General features: G+C 39.4%; 1 protein-coding gene across 2 annotated transcripts in view; it reads right to left on the reverse strand.

Moving 5' to 3' along the window:
• Positions 1–840: 840 nt before the first annotated feature.
• hrasa (HRas proto-oncogene, GTPase a) overlaps positions 841–18,919 on the reverse strand; it is a 19,950-nt gene continuing 1,871 nt past the window's right edge. The window contains exons 2-6 of one of the 2 annotated variants that reach the window (XM_030136837.1): positions 9,065–9,203; positions 8,055–8,233; positions 5,909–6,068; positions 5,173–5,297; positions 841–3,851 (exon numbers count right to left, since the gene is read on the reverse strand). In XM_030136837.1, coding sequence (XP_029992697.1) covers positions 5,178–5,297; positions 5,909–6,068; positions 8,055–8,233; positions 9,065–9,175 — 570 coding nt within the window. In that variant the 5' untranslated portion in view covers positions 9,176–9,203 and the 3' untranslated portion in view covers positions 841–3,851; positions 5,173–5,177. Of the gene's footprint in view, positions 3,852–5,172; positions 5,298–5,908; positions 6,069–8,054; positions 8,234–9,064; positions 9,207–18,919 lie in introns of both variants that reach the window. The other variant, XM_030136836.1, reaches the window with a different exon arrangement.

The following is an 18,919-nucleotide window of genomic DNA, read 5'->3' on the forward strand; positions in this document are numbered from 1 at the left end:
GCCAGTAATATAGCAGCCATCCAATTATGCAAATCCAGTGCCCTAAAAAGTAACAACTAGGCCACATGGCTTGAACAAACAGTCTATATAACTGTGACAGGGACAAACTAAATACATTACACTGCCAAGCTTTGCTTATAATCACATTTTATGAGCAGAATAATTAATAAAATACATAAAAATAACATAATGCTGATAAAAAAAATTTAACTAAGCTTATGCACTTCCTTATTGAGCTACTTTATTATCTTTTTCCTGCACAGTTCCCTATTCTTTTGTTAGCTGATGGAAATGACCTAAACAAAAAACATTAATATATGACTGTTATGAATCTATATATATATAATGTCATGTTTAGACAAAACCACCAAGGAAACTCCCGTATTTCATCCCAAGACACTGAAAATATATATAGTTAAAAAAACACATACTTTGTAAGCTAACAGTGAGTTTCTCATGTGTGGATTGGTTTATAAGGTTTACTAAGATTAAATCAGTTCTTATAACCCTACAACCAATGAAATATTGTAACAGTGATGGGTAAACAAGCATTTATAGCTGTACTTTGAACCTTCGGTGCTGCTGTTCTTTGACCGTATTGTGTAAAATAAAGTTATATTGTAGATTATAAGCCTGCTACACAAAGAAGCCCATTATAATCCTTCATTTGTACCCTGTTGTGGTTGAATAACACAATGCCACCCACAATTTGTAATGTAAATCTGACCCCATTTATGCTCATCATATCTGTAAACACACAATAGAACAACCTATAGATGGCAGCACATCCTAACTATAAGGAAGGCATGGAAGTTTGCTATTTAAAGGATAGGGAGACAGTTTCCATCTTGACATCTTTATTCCTGTCCTGCAATACATTTGCCACATTTCCAAAGAGTAAATACATCTTAAATAGCTAAACAGTTGACATTTTCACAAAATCCTTCCACACCTGCATTCCACAGTTTACAAGGGAAAAAACAAGCCCTTGAGCCCACAGTATCCCTATGCAAAACTCCCAGTAGTCTGTAAAGTCAGTCATGCCTGCCAGTTTTTCTGACATGTATACTTGTGGTTTGCTGGCTGAATATCCTTGCGGCAACATGACGTTGATATTCTAATGCAATGGGAATTGAATGCATAGATTTGCGGTACTCTATTGAATTATTATGGTTGTACTGTATAGATATGGACAGGAAGAGGACAAGCATACTACCAGGACTGTAATTACATTATGAACTCCCAGCTCTTCTTCTGTAAAAGGTTTAAGTACAGTGGTCAAACATGTTAGGGACAACACATCCAAAAATGGGAGCAAGGATCAACTCTAAAATTGTGTAACTCCTGCATATTGTTATTTCAAACAAGACTTCTTTTGGAGCAACTTTAAACAATATCTAACAACTCAAGCACATTCACAGTTCATATCGTTCCTCCAAGAAGAGAAATGAACAAATTAACTCGACCACTACGATCCACACAATAACTAGACTGATCATATTTCTTTATGCTATGTTATGCAAGTGAAAAAAGATTCATGTCATCTGTACAAAATCAGTTAGGTCTGAAATAAAAAACATTGTTTCCCTTGGAGGGAGACAACAGTAAAATAGCATTTCATGTTTCAGCTGTCTTCTGAAAATCTATCTTTTTACAAAAGAGGTCTGGAGTGTCACTGAGATGTGCATCCAAAGAATTTTTACTGTAGAGTCTGAAACTAGAGCCACTATCATAGGTGATCAATTTTCTGCACAGTATATTTATAGTTGGGAAGTATATGTTAGAATTTCCTGTAAATACTATCACGTGTACCAGTCTAAGTAAACTGACCCAAGGGGAGAGACTTCATTTTTCTGAATCAATATTCACAAACTAAACCATGTCTGTTAAGCATTGGAGAATAATAACTTGACTTCTATTGAGTTTTGTCTGAAGAGCTCTATTAAAAACATATTGAAAGGAATCACATTCAGACACATATCATTAGAGAAAAGTCACTTTCAAAATCAGTGTAGTGTTATGTGAGGTTGTCTTGTGAAATTCTACATAGCGCACATCTTAACACAATTTCTTTAGTTGCACACAGTTGAACAGAAACAAAACAATGCAGCAAGCAGAACACATAACATTTGTCTCAGGTAGAACTCGCTGCATACATGAGGTACAAACTTCTAACCAATAAGGCAAAGTAAACACAGAACAGTCTTTCATTAGGCATCAAGTGGAGAGCACAAGCTAGTTAGTATTAAGAAACAAAGCGATGCACTCCCATAACCTAATACCCATTACTTCTTAGACATAATATCCCACAGATACAGTAGATATGGTTCTGACATGATTAGCACCTGACCTGTTATTGTTCCCTTTAAAGAGCTGAGGTGGCAGAGAAAGAGGAGCAGTTTGAGGATATTATGGTTTGTGGAAAGAAAAAACAAAACAAAAAAACCCCCAAAACTGAAGTTTGACCCAGAGGCATTATACTCTGCAGTGCTAGTGGTGACATCCTTGACCGTTGTTTCCAGGATTGTAAAATTAAACGTTCCTGGACCCTTATTCCTGAGCCTTTTCAACCATGAAGAACTATTCTTTTCTTGCAGTCTAAAAACAGTTGTATTTACTAAAAAATATTAGACAACAGTTTCACACCATACAGTTGCTGAAATGCAAAAAAAAAAAAAAATGACTGGTTGTTATTTAATCTCAGCTATAATTTATCACAGCCAAGATCACTGTTCAACTGTACAAGATACGGGTTTTTAACCACTTCAGCAGCTAGCAACTGTGATGTGACAACTCCATTTTCATGCACTGTACCTCTCCTTCTTAAATCAAAGTAATACAGAAAAATAGGTAGACATGAGAAGTGGTATATTTCCCAATACTCTGTATTTTGGACAGGAAAGAATCCTATTGCACCAGATCCTACGTACACTAGCCATTACTATTATTATTCCACAACAACTCTTAGCAAACAAATATCTGAAAGAAGAAGAAAAGGCAGCTGCGTTCTGGAGAAAATAAGTTCATCTATCTTATTTTTCTCCATTTAACTGATCTATCCTAAAAAGGAATTCCAACTATGGCAGGCAGGTTATTAAAATGTCAAACCAGGTGCCATCTTAGAAAACAAAACAAAACAAAAAACAAAACACCATTGCTCACATAGTGCTCTGGAACTTTCCAATCCTCAATCACAAACTGGTCCATATCAAGAACAAAAATCAAAGATTTTTACATCTAGCCTAACTTAGTTTAACAACAACAAAGTAGTCATTCTCATGTCAGCCTCCATCCTGGTGCCTGGAATAATGGAGGAACTACACACCCGTTCTAGGGGAAAACAAAGGTAGGCGGTGTGGGATGGTGGGTTTATGTATGTGGGAGGCATTGGGGTAACTTAATGTCCATTCCAGTCAATTCCATTTTAGTCATTCAGCCATCCTGGCGGGCAGGCAGGGGGAATGGCATCAGGCTTTCAAGGTGAGAGGAGGTCAGGAACACCCCCTTTAAGACCAGTGTTGAGACTGAAAACAATAAGTTAGCAGGAAACTTATGGAGCTACCCAGTGAGACTACACTGGAGTTGACAAGAGTCATTAGTGGTGTTGCTCACAGGTCGACGCGGACCAAAAATAGAGACCAGGCAAGGCCAGTTCAGCTAGTCATTTAGGCAACTGTCCAAATTCTCCGAGGTCTATGGTTCAGTCAGCTCTGGTGGTTTCCTTGAGAGCTTTTGCTTCAATCATCCTCATTTTGAAAAGTTTATAATTTATCATTGAGTTGCTTTGTCTTTCAATCTTCAAGTCCATGCTGCCACTACACGATGTAGCATTCCTCCTAAATGTGCAACAGCTAGAAATAAAAAAAAAGACACAAAAGACAAACAAATGTTAGGGCAAATTTATTTTTTCACAGAAAATTGACACATTAGCCCCCTGTACACAGCCTGTTCATGCAGGAATGTTGTGCCTTTATTCTGCCTCACCATTCTGTATAAGACAGTACAAACATGGGACGGTGGGCATTATTGTTCTCCCTTTGAGCCAGCCGTGGAGGTTGTCACAGGGTCAAAACAATGTCTGTATAAAGGGAGAGCCAGTATAGAGGCAAAGTCCCACCCCTTCTGGTTGTAGCCCATGGGAGCTTATTGCAGTTAATGGTAAGACACAAGTAACTTTTTGATCCCATTTGAATCATGTCAAAATTTACACATAAATTTTTCAATGTAAAAGATGATCATTTTGCAGGTTGTTGTCAAAATGTTGAAGCATTATACTGTGAAAATACATAAATACATAATTATTATAACCATGCACTCAAAAGCTGTGTAGTGTCATCATAACTGTCTCTGATCTGTTCAGAGCTCCTGAAAGTGCCCCTCCAATTTCAACATGACCAGAACTGTACTGATTTTGACATCTTTTAATGACTTCTCATTTTGATCTCCAACAATAGAGGTGAAATGAGCCATTTTGGTGTTGACAACATGCATCATAGGACAAGAGATGCAGTTTATTGAGCCATTTCACACTATACTAGATTTTCCTAAAATATCTTGACAACAAATTACACATTTCCTAACCTGTACGCTTATCTTCTAAAATGACAAACACCACAGATATAGGTGATAGCAAAATTCAAATGGCTGGAAAGGAGATGTCATGTGTATATGTGCGGAAATGTAGAAATATCTGAAAAACAATTAGCAGCTAATCTACAGGAATCAAGACGCTACTGTTAAAAATGGCAGTGAATTGGGGTGACAGTAAGGACCAAGAGCACCTTAATCAGAGCAGAGGTCTTAATCACCTCCAATTATTGTTTTGAAAGCCACTAGACACCAGCATTGTTGTGCCACACCTCTGATGCCAGAGTACCAGCATGCTATCCAAAAAACACTCTATCTAGGGCAGCATGGTGAAGGCTGTGTTTGGTTCAGTGTAAACGGGCATATTCAGCATATCGGAAAGGTCTTAACAGCAATATAGAGGGACCTAAATGACAAAAAGGGGTAGATGTTTCATTGTGGAGCGTACGTATAGTTTTACATTAGTATGCACATAAAAAGAATACACACAACACATAGCGTAAAAAAACTACCACTTTGAAAACTTTACACCTTCACAGTCATATGTGGGTGTAAAGCGAGGGTTATTTTGGAAACCTTTCTCACCTGCATCACGATACAACACAGCGACAGCTCATACAGTCCTGACCACTTTCATCAGGTGGGTTCAGCTTTCGCAACTTATGCTGTCTGATCTCTCTAACCAGTGTGTAGAAGGCATCCTCCACTCCCTGTGAACACACACAAGGGCATTTACGACAGTTAATTACTAATGAAGTATGTTGAATTCACCCCTTATTCCAGAAAAGCAGGTGTACTCAACATTAAGAGGCCACATTACCATGGTAACTCCTATAATTTGAGACCATGTTAATCAGGTAATCTTCAGGACTAAATTTTTTTCTCTCTTCTGAATGCCAGTTATCTTATCTCTTCAATACTACATGTGTAGAGTAGTGTATATAACTACATAATGTGTAACAGTGAGTCACTGACAGTGGGAGCTGTGTGGCGATGTGTCGTTATGAGGCCTTTCAAATACTGCACCTCTGTTCTCAAGCCAAGGTAACCTGGCTATGAGTCACTGCCTACAGAACAATAAAATGTTCCAAGCAACATAAATCACATAATACCAGCCCTCCATGTGTATGAACACACATGCAAAATGTAAATTACAGAGCTTACTGGAGCACACTGTAAGAGCTTGTAGACTGCAGTCTGATGTGGGGAGAGTTTCAACTTCAAATGATTATTGCGGCATAACAATTTGGGAGATGTTAGGTGATGAAAATCATTCACAAGCAGTCCATACATGTGGGTGTGTGTCTTATTTACTACCCACCTGTCGTGTCTTGGCAGAGGTCTCTATATATGGGATGCCGTAGGAGCGGGCAAGTTCCTGGGCTTGCCTTGTATCCACCGTACGTGCTGGGAGGTCACATTTATTTCCCACAAGCACCATGGGAACATCGTCTGAGTCCTTTACTCGTTTAATCTGTTCTCTGTAAAGAGGTAAAAAGGATGATGGTTGGTATATAATTGCTACACACTTACAGGTTCCTTAACACATTCCCAACAACAACATTTTTCTGAGCCCCTCCCTGAGTGATAAACAACAGCAGCTCCAGCACTAGAGAGGTAACCTCTCAGGGAGCTCTAGGACCCTGAGGAAGAGCCAGGGCCTGCTGGTGCTGGGCTGTGCTGCACTGCTGAAGGAGTGAGGCAGTGAGGAAGGGAGGAAGGGGGGATGGACAACAGGCAGGCGGCAAACAGCATTACCTCATCACTACAGCAGCCAGCGGCAAACACCAGGCAGCCGGAGGGAACTGAGGGAGAGGAGTTGGTCAGATCAATCAGCCTCTTCTCTCTTACCCACAGTACAGCAGGATGACTCCGCAACAGTCAGCCAAGCCCATTTGCAGCCAACACTGCTAATAGTGTTTTATGACCACACTTGCTCTGAAGTGATGTCACAGCACATGTATACCCAGATTAGATCACAGACTTATTGGTGAGGCAGGTATTTAAAGTATCTGGTGTATTTAAAAGGACAGTGGCTATCGAATTCAGATGGAAACCATTTTGGCCTGGTGTGTTTTAATGTGATAAAATGATGCTGGGTAAAATGTGAGGAAAAATCTATACACTCAAACAAGTTTTTGGCAGATGCAAGAAAACGCTTCTGATTTTCTCTTTGAATAATTGCAATGCACTGCACTAATCAGGCCTACACTTTTCCTAGCATCCAGCCTAAGATCTATGCAGCCTTTCACAAGCAACACAGTTGTTTCACAGCGATGCCATCAGTTGAAACAGGCCCAAAGAAGGCTGCGCTGTAATGAAAGCAAGCCAAACAAATGTTTGTGTAATAAAGTCAAACACCCCGCGAGCCTGTAGAGGAAGTGACAAAGTTAATAAGCAACGAATCACTTGCCACGTGCAACACTGACAAGTGGGTGTCTAATGTGATGAAAAAGACAAAATGTTGCACCGATGGAGAGCACTGTCATCCTCAGCTGAAACTCTCCTCCCTCCCCCCTTTCTCCTTCCCTGTCCTTGGGAGTGCTACCTCTCTCCCTGCTTCTCTAATTGAGTCAGGATCGATTTCATTGGCATCGCGCTGTAATCCTCCAGTTGGGGGCTAAGCTTTCTTTAGCCGTGTTAAACGCTACAGCATGACATCACCCAAGTACTGCAGAGAGCTGGCACACACAAGTATACACACCCCTCTCCCTCCAGACCCCACGGGAATCCCTGTAACACACAATGCATGCACAAATACATGTACACAGAACCTCAGAAAGAGGCTAACGAAAAACGATTTTGTGTCTGAACTCCACCTGCTGCATCAAGTACACGCTGCAATAGAATCCCTTTATACTCGATAACGATGTCATGATTCACCCACTCTTAAGCTATGTTCAGACTATGTCATATCAGCCTGAACTGGCAGATGTGGGGCATCAGGTCATGAACAAAAAATGGGTATGACAATTGAAAGTTTTATCTCATGTAGTGGGTTATGGTGGACAACGACCAAAAATGTATCAGGGATGCCTCTTGACACCCTAATGCATTAGCATGGTAGATTTTCCTTACACAGCAGATTACATCAAGTCTGTGATGTTGACACTGTCATGCGCAACTGTGGACAAGACAAACCAAATGCTGTCTTTGAAATATTGACAAACCAAACAGTTCTCTTTCAACAGATCTACAGATTTTTCAAGGCAAACACAAGACTGTTATTTGCCCTGCATCAGATTGTTTACAATCTTTTCCTGATTACCAATTCTTATAGATGACATCATTCATGTCACCAAAGATGGCAAGTGACAACGGACTGTAGAGCTACATGTTGTCTGTCACGTCTCTTGGCTACAACATGACATGGAAAGAACTCATGGCACTGTAATCACCTAATCTGACGCAGTAACTGTTATAACAGGCAAAAATATTGTGTAGTCTGAAGCTGGAATTACACACACCTGTATTGGTGTATATCCTCAAAAGACTTTGTGTTGTTGATGGCGAAGACGCAGAGAAAGCCCTCCCCTGTCCTCATGTACTGGTCCCTCATTGCACTGTACTCCTCCTGACCTGCAGTGTCCAGGATGTCCAGCAGGCAGGTCTCCCCATCGATCACCACCTGCTTCCTATAGGAGTCCTGTGCAACAAGCAAAGCAAACCCCACAAATTGAGAGAAAATGACCACGGCACTTGGTTAATCCATAATATAAGAGAGCATACTATAATTTGTTCATTTATGTTTCTTTCAGGAACTTATTTTGATGCAGCATGCACATGTAAAGAAATAAGTTATATGTTTACGCCTACTTCAGGTCAGATGTACAGTAAAAGATCAGAGGAGCAGGGTATCGGAACCAATGTTTAGCCTTCCAACACACAGCCACAAAAAACATGGAGTGCTGTCCCTTTGTTTGTTAGAGCATAGGGGCCAGGAATGCAAATACACAAAAAGGACATTGTCTGGCCAGAGGCAGGCGTGGTGAGAAAGAGAGGGAGAGTGTTGAGACAGAGAGGGAGAAAAAGAGAGAAAACAGAGGAGAAAACATTCTCTCTGGCTTCCCCCTCCTTTTCACAACGTCTGCAATGTCTTTTGGTGTCTTGACTTTGTATAAAAAAAATATTATCCAGCATAAATATCTCTATTACAACAAAAGTCAAAACAACCTCAAAAACTGACCATTTGGAGAGATGCCACAGCATTTGTTAAATTAAATGAAATCAAATTAACCTAACTGACATGACGTCCCAGTAGGACCCAGACAGTCCTGTAATGCTGTAACCATGGTCTGTGACCTCTCTATCAAACATGTACTTTAATGCATACATGTAGCAACATTACACAGGCTTAAAGACCAACATAGAGCAGGAAACACCTAATTTTGAGAATGACCTTTAACCCTTACCTCTACACCATAATCAACAACATACAACCCGCCCACCCAGTAGAATATGCAGTGAAGACTCATACCTCTATGGTGGGGTCATATTCATCCACAAAGTGGTTCTGGATGAGCTGGATGGTGAGCGCACTCTTGCCCACACCACCAGCTCCCACCACCACCAGCTTGTACTCTGTCATCTTTGCCACTGCCGCTCACCACAAACTGCTGCTGGAAGAGAAAAGGAAGCAGATAAAGGTGCAGGTTAGCATAAAACATAAATACATTTAGGCACAGACAAAAGGACAGACACACACTGAACTTCAAAAAGCTATTCTCTGACACTGGACAGCCATGATTGGGCCATAACCAGCAACTACAGATAAAACATAGAGCTGTGTACAATACTGCCCAGCGGTGAGAGATATTAGTGGGTGGTGTGTGTGCAGTGGGGGCTGAGGTTGAGACCCTCAAAGGGGAATGTGAAAAATGTGCTGAAGGTACTCAATGTTCCGATCCTCTCCCGCTCAGTATGAGTAGCAGAGAGGGCGTATGAGAGGCAGAGACAGTGAGGGGGGGAAAGGAGGGGCATGACACTGGCAGACTGATCCTCATCACTCAGCCTTCACATTATGATGCCTCCATTTGAACCTGTGATGGACACAGAGTGGGATCTAAACAATCAACTTCACAATACAGAGCAATGACAATAGCACAGAAACAGTTAAGATTAAAAACACAGTGGCTTTTCCTTTAACAAATTCACCTGATAATAATAATAATAATAATAATAATAATAATAATAATAATAATAATAATAATAATATACAGAGACTATGAACTTTTTCTTGCTGGTTTGCCTTGGTTGTTTCACTGGGATTAATCCACTGCAACAAAACATGAGGCCTAAAAGGGGATTTTATGACTCCAGGTGTGCCTGCAGTTGCCCCCCATGGAGCAACTGAACTCAGTTAATAGGTCTTTGTTGATGTAACAGGGCTGCCCTGTACATAAATCAAGACATGTTATTAAAGAAACATGTTGGTCTCTTGAGATGACAGGAATGATATTCATTTTCTGTGGGCCAACAGGCAAAGACGCATGCAAAAGAAAGAATGCATTGACCTAGTAAGTGTTTGAACATATTGATGATTAAAATTAAAAATAAATGGGTTTGAAGGCCATGCAAAAAACTGCGAAAAAGAGCTGTTTTTTGGTCTATGCATTTAGTTAAAAAAATGAATGCATACAAATCCACTTAGAGCAGCCTCTAAGTTCCCTTTAGCTGTGATGAGTTTTACATGTATTGGTTGGATGCAAAGACCGTAAATAACTATTGGATGGAGGAAATGTAACGTCACCCACTGGTTTCTGAACTGACATTTTGAGGCCAGTAGTTTAATATTTGGCTGTTTTTGGAGCAAGAAATGTCAGCATATGGAGTAAAATGGTGGAACTGTGAGAGCCCGAAGAGTTACAGGTGAGCCAATGCTAAACACTAGCTTATGAACTCAGTAAAATGGTAAAATTCATCAAACATTGGGTGACAAAGTTATTTTATATTAATAAGTGGGACCTCTTAACCACAACTATACAATCAGGCTGTCTCTCTCAAAAAAAAAAAAAAAAAAAGTTTTATGAAATGAAAAAAAAAAAAAAAAAAAACTACAAAAAAAATTAAGTGTGGCAGCTCTGATACAGTGTAAAATGGTCCACTGAAGTCCACAGCAGACAAAGTGTTCTATTTGCCCTGAAATCTAATTAATAAAGAAAAAATGCATAGATGGATCAGACGGATTATTAGAGGATCCAAATAAAATGGATGAGACTGGAATGAATCTTGGGAAAAAAATAATGTTAGTTCAATGTAAGTCTGTGGAAGCCAGGGCTTTTTGGAGCCAATGAAAGCCAATCCCAGCAGGAGTCAGAGGTATTACAACTTTATTGGCTTCATTTTGGAGCTGAGGTCGTTGTCCGTTGGGAAGTTATAAAATTGACAACAGCTACACAACAGAAAGCAGCATATGGATGAAGCCATGCACAAAGGCACAGAAACAGACAGGCCCTGACATCACCACCCATGCCACAACACTGCTGGCCAGTGAAATTCCAGGCATAGTGAGTCAGTCCGAACAGAAAGAAGTCATATGGGTGTCGGCAGGGCATACAGTGGCAATGTGTGACTCAGGATGTAGCAAATTAACCACAAACTTACCAAACCTCAATCCAGCAATGTACTAGACAGGACTGTGCATGATGAGTCACAGTGAAAATTTTGCAAGATCTAATCGAATACAAGCTAAAGCTGGTTAGATCAAACCTGACAACAAGCACAAGTCTGGTCATGTCAGGAGAAGGCCCACGGTGTTATGGATACAGCTTCAGTTTGACATAAAGACAATGAGTTGACAGTTGACGTCACTGTAGTGATGTCAGTTCACTGGAAAATCACTGGAGATTCCTGTAGCATCCAGGTGCAGAGGTGAAGTTGGCAGGTGCCAGGTATGAAGTTAAACCCAGTTTCACTTCCTATTTGACAGTTGGATACTAACCACACACAGATTTCTCAATCATTTCTCTTTCTGTTTTAATGTGAAATCTCAGTCTCAGCGTAAATTTCCAGAAAGAAAGAAATATACTGGAAAAGGGATGTACTGCTGTCATCACACACTGACATCACAGTGAGTGTGTCCTATTACGCACTGTTACCAACGTTTGCCCAACCCCTGATAAGATCATACAGGGTCAAACATCCCAGCCTTCTCATCCAGCTGCATCTCACACAGCTGAATGTTCCCCGAGAAAACTGAAGAACAAAACACTAACCTGTACCACCTGCTACAGTGTGTGATCAATTTGTCAGGAGTACCACAGGTCACACATACCATTTTACCACCTGCCATACATGTAAAACTCCCATTTATGCAGTCCTGTTTGCTTCACTGAAGAGTACACATGAGTGCTCTGGTTGTTCTGAACTGAACACATGCACATCCTCTCTCTTCAACTTGATCTCCCACAGGAGTACACACACAGCTGGACTGAATCTTAACTCCAAGTTGAAGAAAAAAAAAGCAGAAGAGTGGTGACATGACAAGAACCTCTGGACACTTTGATGAAACAGAATGTTCTGTCTAGGGCTGCACAATATTGGAAAAGACTGACATTGCAATTTTTTTTAACCCTGCGATATATATTGTAATATGAAAAAATACTCAGGAGGATATAATACAGTGTTTTTCAACGTTGGGGTCAGGACCCCATGTGGGGTTGCCTGGAATTCAAATGGGGTTGCCTGAAATTTCTAGTAATTGATAAAAACAAAAACTTACCAAAAAAAAAAATATGTTGAGTTGAGAGAGACAATCCCAATACATAAAAGACATGACAAACTCTGAAACTGAAGCACTGTGGTACTGTTTATCTTTCAAATGTTCATCGTGGCCAGTTTCAGATGCTGCAGCTCTTTCATAATTCATAGTTTGAGTCATTGTTTGTTCAGTATTAATTGTCAGCCTTGTAAATCCAAGCTGGACTGACTGTACATATCCTGACCAAGGAAAATAAAATTCTCACTTTGTGCAGTAATCTACACCTGGCATTTCTGCCTCCGTCTATATTAATAGACATTATATAGCCTAAATGTAATCTAAAATTAACATATATTTGCAACATAGTATAGCAAACTATTACATGATAAAAAAAAACAAATTAATTTTAGCAAAAAAAAAAAAAAAAAGTCAGAAATTTGTGGGGTCACGAGCCAAAAAAGGTTGGGAACTACTGATATAATAACTATGTGGTGTCGATGTAAATGGTCAAACAAATGTATTGTGTTACGTCTTGTTGTAGCAACAAGTGCAAGGCACTGTCGACACGGAACACACGTTTCAATATTATCCTTCTTGTAGCCGAAATAATTCCAGATAACTGTTGATTTCCTTTTTGGCACCAAGTCTTCGTTTTCTGTGATTTTCTCTTGTTCGTTGCTCATTTTTCAATGTTGTTACCTGCGATTCATTCCAAACTGATTAAGAATGATTGTGATTGGTGGATCGCTGCACACAGTTCTTGTCAGGTACCCTTGAAATTAGATGAGAACATATTGAGTTCATTTGCCTCCTACGTTGCAGGACTTACAATGTGACTATTGTGCAAACGTACATTGCGAGGACAATGCTCAAACGATATATTGTGCAGCTCTAGTTCTGTCCTTCTAATTTAATGCTACGGAGTATATGCAGGTAACAGAAGTTCTAGATCTCACTGTGGGTGTGATTCTCTAAAAGCATGAGTAGGGATGTAACGATTACCGGTGTAACAATAAACCGCAGTAAAATTCCCGACGGTTAGTATTACCGTTTAAATTCTAATTATCATGATAACCGTGTTTGATTACCGCACTTTGAAAAGTCACAGTACTGCACATTTCCTGGATCATTGTGCTACTTGTTTACATTTATTTTAATTCATTTTCTTGCCAATTTTGGTTAGTTTTTATTCATTTTATCTCATTTTTTGTTCATTTTCATTGATTTGGCTGTTTACGTTTGGCAATTTTTGTCCAATTTGTTCCACATTTTGTTCATTTGTTGCTTATATTCAACATTTTTATTAAGTTTGTTTACATCTGTCTGTCTGTCTGTCTGTCTGTCTGTCTGTCTATCTATCTATCTATGAAAAAGAAACTACAACAACTCAAACTTGATCTGGAAAATGGTCAAACAATGGCCATAAGGTGCCATCTTTATTGCACATTTGTATGTTTGATGTTTACATGTTAATATTTGAACGTTTCTGCCAACAAAAAGTACATAGGGCCTATTATTTTATTTTATTATTATTATTATTTTCAAAATACAACTTGGTTACATTATTTCAGTGTGTGTATAAGTATAAATACCGCGATAATAATGATAACTGTGATAATTTTAGTCACAATAACCATGATATGAAATTTTCATATCGTTACATCCCTAAGCATGAGTATGCACCTCTGAGATCCTCGGTCTATGTTAGTTATGTCTGAGCTCTGTGTGACTAATGAGCTAATGTGTGTAGACTTAGACTGGCTGACCCATGTTAATGATTGACAAAGAGGCAGACCTGTTAACTAAAGACAGTCACTTATTTAATCGCACAAACACACACTCCTGCAACTCATCCTTGATCCTGTAAGTAGTCGTTTGGCTTAATGGAACAGGTAACTCGGAAAACCGTCAACAATGGCCTCCTTGTAAAAACACCCTCATAGCTATAATTCTCAAGCACCACAGGAAGGGAATTACCCTGACCCCTCAATCTTGTGGCCAAACATTTAGCTTCCTTTTCCCTTACTGTAAATAAATCAACCTGGTACACAGTGCAGCTCACCCTGGCTCGAGTACAGAGACTGAGACCAGAGGGGCAGAGCCAGCCGTCGCTCCTCAGAGCCTCCTCTAACCAAATAAACAGCAGCTGTGCGAAGAAGAGAGACCTGCACAGGGTGTACAGATGGTGTGGTCGTGAAGGCTACAAGCTCCAGACAGGGCGATGATTCAAGTGTATTAATGTGCCGGAAGAAACACCATAAAACAAAATAAAATATGAAACATGGTGTTGTAAAGGGCCGCTAATGTCATTATACTGTATTCCATATCAGTTGATGTCATTTTTTAGTTGGTCTGTTTAATCAGTTAGTTGAGAAGAGTTTTTATAATTGCTTAAATCATATGAGCAAATTATGCATCCAAACATCAAACATCAGTTTTATTTTAATTTTACGTTATATTACTTTTATTAAATTATTAGACCATCAAAAGTCATCAAAAACAGTGGTTACGCAATCAAGTACTAACTCCTGTGTGTATCATGTGACTCAAACAGACAGAAAAGGAAACATGGAATGCCTAAAAGCACTGTTTTTGGCAGTACAATGCCATAACTATTGATGTAAGAACTTAAGTGATTTTGGTTATTATCAACAAAACATGGAAAATGGCTAGATATCAGCTCTTAAATTAAACTCTTATGAGCTATTTTTGTTGTTATCATGATGTATGTCCAAACAAATGTACCTTTAGTTGTACCAGGCATTAAAATGACCAAGAATTTGAAGAAAACAAGGGGTGGTCTAATAATTTTTTCCACGACTTTACGTCTGTTGACAGGTTAAAACAAGTGCACTGGCAATTATGAGAGCCTTTTTCTTCAAGACCAAAAAATGTTTGTGAAACTAAACCCTAAAACATGTTTTTTTAGCCATAAACTGAATTATACAGTTGCATGTGTTAGCTACAGCACATCAGTGGTGATAATAAAAATAAAAGTCTGCAGATTTCTAAAAGTCTCAGCACTCCTCTTCCTGATTTATAATCAATTTGAGACTTCCCACCTCGAAGCTAACAGAGTCATTTAGGGAAGTCTACTTTAAGAAGTCAGTATTTAAAAAAACAAAACAAAAACTGAGTCAGATGCTGTTGGAATGTTCCATTAAAAACCATTGGATGCCTTAAAAAACACTCCAATACATCTTTTACTCATCTCTCCATTGACTTATTTATTTTTCAGTTTGGATCTGGACTAATGTGTTAAAAAGAAATTCAAGCAGTACAGCAAAGTACGTCAGTTGGCCAGTTACGATGGCCGCAGAATTTGTTCCTATCTAGAAAATAAAGATCAGATTAAAGAGGAATTGAAGTCCCTGGATCCATATGAGGAACATGGTATAATGCTGCAAATATAATAAAACATATAATAAATTATTTAAAGAGCTATTGATTATTTTAGGTCTGTTGGGGCCTTTTTTTCCCCCAAAAGCTACAAAATGTTCTCTAACCTTTTCACACCCTCATTTGGTTCTGCATACATGCTTTATGGTTATTTTCACTGGTGATGTCCATGAAGCAATACTGTCGCATAGATTCACACCTGAACATTCACTTACACTTAAAGTAAGTGTCATATTACCACTAATGGAAACAATCATTACATGCAGCCCAACTTAGGTCTGCATTACAGACATATGAACAACTGGAATTTTTTTTTAAGATTGGCTAGAAAACTGAAAAATCTGATCCCAGAGCTAATATTTCATTTCCGCTATCATATGCGTCTAGCCCTCTTGCTAAAACATATTTCTACTCAGTCATACTCTCTGCCATTCAATGTGCATTACGCCTTTTTTGATAGGATACTGGGCTATTTTGTTGCAATTCTGGAGGCCTTTTGCAGCTGTGGATAATGACATCAAAAGCTGAGAGGTTGGTCTGGTGATGCCAGGCTAAGCAACAGCAGAATCTGTCAATTGTCCAGCTCAGCTCATCAGTCACTGGTCTGGTAATTAAGCTTAAATAACCATAATTAAAGCTAAATTACCTTAATTAACTGACTGGGCATTTAATACTAGAGTTGAAAAACTAAGATTTACAGGATTTGTTTGGATGTTATTATCTACAGTGTAATCTAGTGGAAAAAGCCATTGACCATGAACTGTAGCATCCCCATACTTTAACTGCTTGTTGTTTACTATGATTCACCATCTTTTCAATAGTACCTTGAAATAAAACATGTTCCCATTTAACCATTGTCAAAAAGTCTAGTAGGTTAAAAGGTCAAGACAGTGATAGATGCTTACTAATCTGATTAGTCAGCAGTTATGCCTTAGGGACCCTCTACCCTGATGCAGTGTAATAATAATAACCTCACTCACACCAGTTCTAAGTTGGACCCTTACTCAGCTGACCTTGAACTCAACTCAGCAGAATACTAACATTAACAATGCTAACCTGTCACTCACATCTCTACCATTGCGTGTCAAGCCTCTATCCAGTCAGTGGAATGAAAAGCATGTGTATGACACTCCCAATCATCCCAATAATGCACAGTGAATCACAAGAAGGAAGGATGGAAAATGTGGGGCACATAGAGAGGCAAAAGCAAAAAGAGAAACTGACATCTAAATTCTCACACAGTCACAGCTCTGTAGATTTTGACTCTATTGTGTTTTTTTTTTTCCACATACAGATCTCAAGTGTGCACCTGCCAAACGTTTGAAATTTACAGCCTAGAATGCAAATTCAACAGACTCGAGCCGGCTACTGGGAGACTGAAGGAAGAAAAACAGACAGCCCTGCCATCTCCTCTCAAAATAGGCCATGTCAGCACAGCAGCTGATTAATAATCCAGACATACATATGGAGATGAATAGCAAAATTAATCATTGATAGAGACGCTGTCACTTTCTCAGGGCTACTTGTTGTCAGTGGGGGCTTGTCCTGAGTTGGTCTGTTTGTAGCAGTAGATGAAGGATGAGGACAGACACTGGAGATCCTAATCATCAGTGTACATCAATCTTACAAATTTTATCTCAATGTTGGGCATCACATATAACATCTTATTTAAGATTTTTCATGTTCTCAGATGGGTACCCTGAGTGTGCATATCCTCCTCTGCTGTCCTAATTTTAATGTTGTACTGCAGTCTCCATCCTTTGCACATTCACCTTTACTCAAGACTGCTCGACATGCAACAGCTGGGCAGATTTCCAAACACAGTCAGAAGTACACTGGTACATTCAGAATCTGGTAAATGTTTCATTTAAATCTTTTGGCTCAACACTGTATTTATGCGTATCAGTGACAACTAATCGTCTTATTGCTATGTAACATAGTAAATATTATATAAGAACATCTGATCAAAGTATTAAGTATATTACTACGAAAGACTTTACACATGAAACCAAGATGTTTATAAAGTGGTGGCCTATTTCCTCCCAAAAACCTGTGTGGCTGCTCTTTTTTGATCATGAAGCACCATACAGTACGCTGCTTTTTAAAGGTTATTTATAGCTTGCCACCTCCAGCCTGGGAAATTAACAGTTCTTTTGAAACCCTAGAACCCCGCCTGGACCAAGAGGATAATCTTACATGACAGCTTACGGAGGGTGTAGGCTCAGAGCAGCGAGAGGGGATATGGGGGAAAAAACGGCGAAGGGAAAGGAGGAGAGATTGCAAGTTCTAATATCTGCCAAAGGCACAACAAACAACAGGGAAGAGGGGTCGACCCAAGAGCTGAAAAATGGAAAATAATAAAAATCTGTTATTCAACAGCCTGTAACATTGCAGCTAGCTCTATTATTTCTTATTCTAACCTAACACAATTTCAGCACCTCAACACAAACAATGCAAAGTAGGAGGGCACATACGTGATGTTCTTTTTCAACATGCATTCTGCTCTCCATTTAAGTGCTTAATTGGTTAAAGAATCCATACTGGCAGAGCCACAAGCCCACTGCAGAGATAATAGATTTTTAATGGAGCGATGATGGTAAGGAGACCCTCTCTAGGGAGGTATCACGGTCGAATACTGAGACTCCAAGACCCATCATAGAGCCTTGATAGCCCACCGCACCCTCCCACTCCTGTCCAATGACATCACCCTCCTAAACTGCATCCAAACAGAAGTGTCGGCAGGCAGCCATAACACCTTTAAAACAAACAATCCATTTAAAAAAAGGATCAAATGCATTCTTTATCCACTGCAGGACAGTGGAGAAAATATCAAAACATTAATAGAACTATAATTATCTCAAACAGGATCATTAGATAAGCATGGTAAACTGTATTCACTTCACATTTTCATTCATGAGGTTCTGCTTGAGTCAGGCGCGTGTGCATACATACAAGCTGCCCTTAAATGTAGTAGTCAGTGTGACCGTTTCCCTACTGGGTCATCCTTTTAGCTTATCGTGCAGGGTGAGATGGTGGAGGCAGCAGCAGAGATGAAAAGGCCAGCTGACCTCCACACAAAGGCCTGCCAGTTAGAGGAGCCATGAGGCTTATCATTGGACACAAAATACTCTGAAACTCACCACTAGTCTTGTTTTTTGTACACAGATAACTGGGTAAACACTAAACACTGTCCAGTTGTCTGAGTTTTTGCTTAGTGTCTGAAAGTGCACAAAT

Source organism: Sphaeramia orbicularis, chromosome 6, assembly GCF_902148855.1.
Source record: "Sphaeramia orbicularis chromosome 6, fSphaOr1.1, whole genome shotgun sequence".
NCBI lineage: Eukaryota > Metazoa > Chordata > Actinopteri > Kurtiformes > Apogonidae > Sphaeramia > Sphaeramia orbicularis.